The sequence below is a fragment of the Thecamonas trahens genome (assembly GCF_000142905.1).
Source record: "Thecamonas trahens ATCC 50062 unplaced genomic scaffold supercont1.44, whole genome shotgun sequence".
Classification (NCBI taxonomy): Eukaryota; order Apusomonadida; family Apusomonadidae; genus Thecamonas; species Thecamonas trahens.
Window position 1 is genome coordinate 189,326 of NW_013657636.1, and position 7,932 is coordinate 197,257.

The 7,932-nt window shown below is 64.1% G+C and overlaps 3 protein-coding genes across 3 annotated transcripts; 2 read left to right on the forward strand and 1 right to left on the reverse strand.

Moving 5' to 3' along the window:
* Positions 1-41: 41 nt before the first annotated feature.
* AMSG_09032 (uncharacterized protein) lies at positions 42-1,904 on the forward strand. The gene is made up of 2 exons (XM_013899521.1): positions 42-158; positions 269-1,904. The coding sequence occupies exons 1-2, from the start codon at positions 49-51 to the stop codon at positions 1,845-1,847; spliced, it is 1,689 nt and encodes a 562-aa protein (XP_013754975.1). The 5' UTR covers positions 42-48; the 3' UTR covers positions 1,848-1,904.
* A 935-nt stretch (positions 1,905-2,839) lies between these two features.
* Positions 2,840-3,926, forward strand: AMSG_09034 (uncharacterized protein; the record flags this gene model as incomplete). The annotated part of the gene is made up of 2 exons (XM_013899522.1): positions 2,840-3,889; positions 3,915-3,926. Exons 1-2 carry the CDS (start codon positions 2,900-2,902, stop codon positions 3,924-3,926), a joined length of 1,002 nt encoding a protein of 333 aa, XP_013754976.1. The 5' UTR covers positions 2,840-2,899.
* On the reverse strand, positions 3,915-7,633 carry AMSG_09035 (splicing factor 3B subunit 1; the record flags this gene model as incomplete). The annotated part of the gene is made up of 2 exons (XM_013899523.1): positions 3,915-7,332; positions 7,474-7,633. The coding sequence occupies 2 exons, from the start codon at positions 7,631-7,633 to the stop codon at positions 4,034-4,036; spliced, it is 3,459 nt and encodes a 1,152-aa protein (XP_013754977.1). The 3' UTR covers positions 3,915-4,033.
* Between the last annotated feature and the right edge of the window lie 299 nt (positions 7,634-7,932).

Here is a 7,932-nt window from a genome sequence, read left to right on the forward strand (position 1 = left end):
CCCTCCCCTCCTCTTCCTCCGCCCCCACGTGTGGTGTATTCAGAGGAGATGCAGGAGGAACAGCAGAAATGCTCGCACATTGGGTGCAACTACCACTCGAACGGGTCTTCGCGGAGCAACCGGGCGGTGTGCTACCAAGCCCATGAGCGCAACATGAGGTACGGCGAGGACCATGTCGATGAAGGGGGTGACTAGTTCCTGGATGTGCATATATTTACTAACTCAACCCCCCCCCCCCCCCCCCTCCCTCCCCGCTCATCCTCTATAGACGCCATCTCGATCACTTCAAGGCAGCTCATGATACTTGCCCTTGCTGCATTCAGATGATCTCCCGTGGACTGTGGACGCTTGATATGGCAAGGGATCTGGACAGTGGTGTCTCGACCGTCACGTACAAGAAGGATTACAAGGAAGGGCCTAATGCGGCGCAGCCGATACTGCCGCCGGTCATTGTGGAAAAAGTGGCGACTCGGGAAGTCCGCGCCTCCCGCAGGAGAGAGTCACGCCGTCGTGGTGGAGAGGTCCGTGGCGGCCGGGCGAACAAGCGCCAGACGGTCATCTTCTCCATGGCGGACACAGCCAAGGCTGCTCGCCAGGTCTCTCAGGCGACGGTCACCCCGTACGGCCGATCCAAGCTTGCCCTCGCGCTCCAGTCGGAGAACTGGGAGGAGATGGCGTGGGCGCTCAACGCGCTGACCACGCTAGTCTACGCGCCTGACGCCCAGCACCGGGCCAAGGCCGTCAAGCTCACCGAGCTCCCACCAGCCACGCTCGACCACCTCCTTGCCGCCATCCACGACCTCTGCCGCATGGACGACCTGAACGTCCTTGCCATTCGCGCCGCCGACCCGCACGCCGCTATCGACCCCTCCGAGCTCTACAGCACGCCCGACGAGCTGCGGTCGGCGCTGAGCCAGGCCCCGCACCTCGCCACTGCGCTCGACTCGCTGCTCGATGCACATGCCAACTGCGCCCCGGGCGTCATGGCCCCGCCGCCATCGCTCGACATCATGCTCGAGCTCGCCGCCCTGCAGGCCACCCTCGGCTCGGCCGTCCGCCGCCATGAGAACCTCCGCGCAGCCTTCAACATCATCCGCTTCCTCGCCCTGGAGCCGCACAACGTCGCCACCATGGCCGCGCACTCTGGCCTCTACGCCACCCTCGTCCGCACCCTCGACAAGCTGCCCGAGGACGTCGTCCCACTCGCCATCGAGATCTTTGCTCAGCTGGCCGGCGCAGTCACGCTCAGCACCTTTGACGAGGCCTCCGACGAGGCCGACACCACAGCCTCGGGCCCGGCGCCCATGGACATCGCGTCCGAGCCCACCTCCAACAACGAGCACTCGGCCCAGCCCGAAAAGCCGGCGTCGATCGTCCCGGTCCTGGTCTCCCTCCTGCACACCTCGGACGACGCCCGGGTCATCCGCGGCACTCTCGAGTCGCTCGCTGCCCTCGCGTCGAACCTCGACAATGGCATGGTCCTCGACCACGGGCCCTCCATCTACGCCCGCGCAATTGAGCTCATCCGCGACTCGGGCGTTTCAGGCCTCATCGCCGTCCTCGCTCTCCGCATGCTCAACAACTTTTGCGCCCTGGACATGTCGCCGCGGGTTGCCATCGCCGCTGTCCCGGGCACTCTTCCGCTCCTCCTCTCGCTCCTCGACCCGAACGCCATCTCTTCCTCCTACGTCCCCTTTGCTGCCCAGCAGCTCATCCTCTACCTTGTCGGCGCCCCGGCCAACCGTCCGCTCTTCCGTATCTACCTCGACGCCGCCTACGCTCTCATGGAGCCGAGCTCCTCCTTCCAGGACCTTGGCACCCTCATCGTCACCGAGCTCATCTCTTAATCGCCCACTCTTCCCTCCATCCGGCATTATGGATGGCTAAACGATCAACCTCTGCTATCCCTTCACGGTACTGTCGTTCGGACGCATTGACGCGCGTCTTCAAGTGAACAACTCGATGATGCTTGACTTCTCGGTGGGTGGGAGGCGCGCCCGCACGTGATGGCGGCCGACACGTAGACGCCCGCCTGGAGGATGCCCGAGTTGCCGTCGCGGTCACGGACGCCTGGGAGCATGAGCGAGGCGCGCGAGGTGCCGTATGGCGCCGATCCGGAGGAGCGGCGGGCGCGGACGGTGTTGAGCTTGTCGTTGACGACCCCGACGACCGGGAAGGAGAGCATCACAGGGTTGACCACCAGATGGGAGGGCGCGAGGACGTCTTGCGACGGACGAGCTTGCCGGTCGGCGTGGCCGCGCAAGTGGTGGCACGCCATCTTGTACTGGATTCTGGACGCCGCGCTTATCAGCGCGCACGCGCTCTACGCTGCCCTGAGCCCACGTCCCGCCATGACTCGCGTGGCTTTTGTCTACGACATCATCGACGCCCCGCCGCCGGCGCCGACGCCGTCAGCTCCGCGCCGTCGCGCAAGCGGAAGCGTCCCTCTGCAGCGGCTGCTCGTCATCACCACTCTCCCCAACAAGCCGCTCTGCGACGCGACTGCCTCACCTGCCGGAAGCTTCATGGTATGCGATCGCGGCCGCGGACCTTTTGCGCTGCGTGCGGCTTCCATCTCTGCATCGCCGACTGTTTTCTGTTGTGGCAGCCATGAACACATTGTGCTACTCTTTTACAGCAATTCATGGACGTTGCGACATCTGTGGAGCGTCGCGGAGCGCGCGGCTTGCGCGATGGACAAATTTGTCCTTTCCGTATCGTAAGCGCTAAACGACCTTCATGAAGCCTCACCCCAATTAATCGACGCCGAACCATCAAAAAGGCCAACCATTCCGTCACGCCCCACTCAGTCTGGCCCCACCCCCAACCCCCCCCCCACCCCCCCACTCCCAAACCCTCCACCTCCCCACACACCCTACGTACAGAGCCCCAAACCAGCATGGCTCTTAACAACGACGCCAAGTACCAGTCGCTCAACCAGCTCCTTCAATGGTCGATCGCTAACTCGTCGCCTGAGGCGCTTGCGGCGGCGACAGCGTCGGCGACGGCGGCGGAGGGAACGACGACGACGACAGACACATCATCATCATCAGCAGCACCATCGTTGGAGCCGATCGATCCAAAGTGGTTGGATGCGATGTTTCCGGACGAGGCAAAGAAGATGAAGGAGACACTGGTGGTGCTGGCCAACACAGAGGCGAGTCTGGATGAGCGCGAGCTCGCTCTGGAGGATCTGCTGTTTATGGTCGAGAACATTGATGCCGCGTCGGACCTTTGTCGCATCGATGGCGTGGCCCCGTTGCTGATGCTGGTCCGCCGAACAGAGGCACCTCCGAGCCTTCGCATCGGTGCTGCATGGGTTCTTGCCACCGCATCGCAGAACAATCCTTTCACCCAGGAGATCATCCTCAACCACGGCGGCATGGCCACTGCCGTCGGCCTTCTCGACGATCTGGCTTCTGTGCTTGTCGGCGGCTCGCCGTCTCCCCTCGATGATGACGAGCTTCCATCGCCGCTGGCATTGGACAGGTCAGTCGCTCCAGGCGAGCCCGATCTTGACGCCATTGCTCTTGCCAAGAAGCTCCTCTCACTGGTCTCGGCGCTGATCGAGCACCGCGACGGGCTCGCCGCGCTGCTGGCGGCTGCCGATGACGACATCCACTCGCCGCTCAAAGTCTTGGGCACGCTGCTGCACCTTCCGTTTGCGGCGCAGCCGGTTTGCGCCCTTGTCACTCGCACTCTTGTTCTCGTCAACAAGTTGTTTACCCGCGACTCGGCTTCCGAGACGGTGGCCCCGGCGCTGAACGACAGCAACCCGCTGATCGAGGCACTAGTTGCACTTGTTGTCTCACCGGGCCTTGATGTCGATGACTACCTGGCGCTGGCCGAGGCGGCGGTTGCGGCGGTGGTGTCGGGCGGAGCGCTCAGCGTCATCAGCGCCGACGACGCGGAAGCCGCTGGCGTAGCACTCCGGGCGCGGCTGGCTGAAGCCGAGGCCGCCGGCAAGCTCGACAGCGACCGGCACAGCGAGCTGCAAGCCGCGGTGGCGCGATTGTAGTCAGTTAACACAACATCACAGGAAGTACTCCATCTCGGAGCGGACGTACAGGTCCGGGCCAGCGGTGACCGAGGGCAGCGCGGGGCCCTCGCCACAGCCTGGCGGGAAGATGGGCTTTGGCTGCGGGGCGAGCGGCGTGAGGTCTGGGTAGAACGGGACAAGCGCGTCGGGGTTGGCCACGTACGCATCATTGTAGACACGCCAGTACGCAGAGCGGACCTTGCGCGCCGGGTGAAACAGGCCCTGCAGCGTGTACATGAGAATGCGTGGCGCGCCGAGGGCAAGCCGCGACGCCATGATGGCGTCCATGACCGCGTTAATCACGTGCGGCGAAGTCTCGAGGATGTTGGGCCAAACGTAGTTGAGGAGATGCAGGACCGCGTCTTCGCACGAGAGACCGTACACGCCGAGCGCCAGGTGCTGGACCACGGTGGCGGCGGTCTGCCGGTGGACCGGATCCTTGTCCATCAGCGCGTCCTGCAGCAGCGGCGCGACGGCGTAGATGTAGTCCTTGGCCATCTCGCCGATGTACTGGAACATAAAGCTGAGAGCCTTAAGCACGCCGTTCTGGACGTTGATCTCGGGCACCCGGTACTCGTTCATGAGCGAGGGGAGGACCGTGAACGGCGAACAGGCCTCGGCGACGATGGCGATGGCCACCGTGGTGCAGACCCGGTTCTGGCGCTCTTGCACTTTGAGGTTGGCCAGCAGCGTGGCAAGCACGTCCTGCGGACCGATGGCCTTGGCAATAAAGCCAAAGGTCGAGACTGCGGCGGCGCGGGTCGACTTGCGGGTCGCCTTGAGCAGGTCGAGCAGGTCGAAGCAGATGCGCATCCACTCGCGACCAGAGACAAAGCGAGCACCACGGTCGGCGATGCGGCCGACAAGCCGGATGCAATTCTCCTGGACCTTTTCGTGCCGGTTGCGGAGAATGGGCGTGAGCCGCGGAAGCAGGTCGCGGATCGGCGGCGTCATCTTGGTCATGCCAATGACCGAGACAATGGCCGAGAGCGCGCCGAGGATCGAGCCGAGAACCTCGGGGAACTCCTCGCCCAAGTTCTCGTAAAAGACAACGGCCATCCGCGCAAGGCGCACTTCCTCGTCACACTCGATGACGACGGGCGCAATGGCGGCAACCAGGTCGGCCGCGTACTCCCGGACATGCGGCATGGCATTGTTGAGCCGCCACTTGACCGCAGTGAAAATAGGCTGCAGGTACGGCTTGACGCGGACGCCAAGCGCGTTGACAAACGCCGCGAGCCCGCGGAGGAACACTACGTCCTGCGTCGACTGGTCTTGGAACGCCAGAACGAGCGCGTCGAGGACCCGCTCCTCCAGCCGCACATCGACGTCAGCAACGCCGCAGGCCTCGACAACCTTGGTCACCGTCAGCACTGCTGTGCGGCGGAACGGCTCCGAGTCGTCGCGAATGTACTCGATGAGTCGGGTGAGGATCGGGGCGCCTCCGACCTTGACAGCCAGCGCCACCGTGGTGTCCTCCAACTGCCGCGCGCAGCGCGCGTCGAGCGCATTGCGGCGGACCCACATGTGGGCAAAAAACTCGGGCAAGACTTCGGCGGTGACGTAGTCGGCCGGCACCCCGTCGGCGCCAATCACCTGTTCGACCACCTTGAGCACAACCAGCTTCATGTCGTCGAGAACCGTCGAAAAGTGCTTGACCAGCACAACCATGACCTCGCGGGTGTAGTGGTTGGCGTGCGCCGGCTCCATGAGCGGAATGATGAACCCAATGGCCTTGAGGAAAGCCGCAAGTGTCCGGCCTGAATGGATCTTGATGCCCTCCCACAGCGGCTCCACAACTGGGTCAAAGGCGTCGATGCCGTACGGCGCCGATGCCTCGGCCAGCGCCGCCAGCGCGTTGGCAGCCATGTTGCTCACGCTCGGCTTGACGTCGGTCACCTGTGGCGCCACAATCGCCACCAGCGACTGTAGGTGCGGTAGGATGCCCACACCTTGCAGGATGGCCAGCTGCTGCACGATCTTGACTCCGGTGTGCCGTGCCTGCCACGTCTGTGACGCAACCACCGCCTCGAGCAGTGGAATGAGGAGCGGGACGCCGAGAGCGACACCCACAACAGCAAAGGCGCGCGCAGTCACGTCGCGGACCACGTGGTCGGCGTGATCGATGTCTTGCCGCATATTGGCCACCATCGACGTCAGGCCTGCAGCCTTGGCCAGGTTCGAGATGACTTCGCGGCCCTCGACGCGCGCGTATGGGTCTTCGTCAACAAGCATCGGCTCGATGACTACCAGAATCTTGTGCACAAACGGCCGGACCGCGCTCTTGAGCTTGTACAGCACACGGTCCACAACCTTGACCAGAAGATGCCGCTCCGCGTCCTCGAGCGACGGCGCAAGGAAGAGTGGCAGGATCTGCCCAAACAGCGCGCTCGCGCCCAGCTCGTTGGCCTTGTCGGTGATGGTTCTCAGGGCGACCTTGCGCTGCGACGGCAGCCCGTTCTTGATCTTCAGCAGCAGCCGCAGCACCTTGCGCTCTTTCTGCTCGTCAGTCGAGAGGCTCGACGCATCCTCGGCCTCGGCGTCCTTGCCCAGAATCGGAGCAAAGTACTCATAGTCGTCCGGCTTGAGCGAGTGAACTCCCGACCGCTCGGCGTCTGCCACCATTCCGGGCTGGACCCCGTAGGCCTCGAGCGAGACGGTACCCTCGGCAGCCGGCATGACGTACGCGTCTTCGCCCGAGACTGCGCCGCTGCCCGGCGCCCGAGTCCGTGACGTTGCCAGCGCACCCGGGTGCTGCTCGACGTAGCCGGCCGGCGGCTCGACAATGGCAAAACCCTGTGGAAGGAGCGCATCCAGTTGCGCGTCCGTCCACGTCGAGCCGACGCCCCCGGCCGCCGACGCCGGCTGGGTCGCCTTGGCTCCGGCCTTGCCGCCTGGGCCGGTCTTGGCCTCGTCTTCGCCGTCCGACGCCACGTCCCATCGCGAGACCTTGCGGCGCTTGGCCGCCGGCGCCACAGCATCGTCGCCTGCTGCAGAAGCAGCAGTGCCAGCAACAGTCTCCTGTCCACCAGAGGCAGCCTCTGTCCTAGCGCCCCAGCGAGTCCGCTTTCGCGACCGGCCCTGCGGCGGTTCAGCCGAGCTTGCGACCGACGACGTCGACGGAGTGGCAGCAGTAGGCTCAACCGACGGCGGTGTCGAGCCGGTGATCTCCGCAGCTGCCTGGGCACGCTCAATCTCGGCTACACGAGCCCTGATCTGAGCATCAGCTCGGGCCAGCTTTGCCTCCTGGAGAACAAGAGCGTACGACCTGGTCTCCTTTGCCTTGCCAGCAGCTACCGCATACGGATCCGCCCGCTCCGGTGACAGCTCCCTCCTCAACCGAGCTGCTCTCTCTGCCTTTGCTGCTTCCTTTGCATGATGAGCATCCATAGCCGACCGCAGTGCATCTCCGCCTCTTCCAGCACCATTCGCACCTCTCACACTCGCTCCTGCCGTAGCCTCTGCCGCCGCCACCGCCGCCGCCGCCGTATCCTTTGCCGCTGCCGCGGCAGCAGCAGAAGCCGCAGCCAGTGTGGTGGGTACATGCACTGCAGTCGTCCGGGTCACCTCCATGTCCTCGTCGGAGGAAGACATATTGCTATATGTGGTGTGTGTGTGTGTGTGTGTGTGTGTGTGTGTGTAGTGTGTGTGTGTGGTGAGGGGTGGGGGTGGGGGGTGAGGTGACGGTCAGTCGGCGAGTTGCCTGTTGCGGATGCGTGGTCTTTGGCCGACAAGAGAGAGGAGAAGGGAGAGAGAGGGCAATGGCGATGATGGCTATGGGGCGGTGGTGATGGCGGGCCACCGCCATCTGAGGGAACATGAAAAGGGGGGGGATGGGATTGACCAATCCCTTAAAAGAGTGAGCGAGGGAGTAGATTCTAAGCTTGTGTTTG

What these genes read in the sequence shown, in the direction of transcription:
- AMSG_09032 (XM_013899521.1), top strand. Translation starts at nt 49, where the DNA reads ATGCAGGAGGAACAGCAGAAATGCTCGCACATTGGGTGCAACTACCAC. An exon ending in GCCCATGAGCGCAACATGAG is followed by an intron (nt 159 to 268) that starts GTACGGCGAGGA and finishes CATCCTCTATAG; the next exon opens with ACGCCATCTCGATCACTTCA.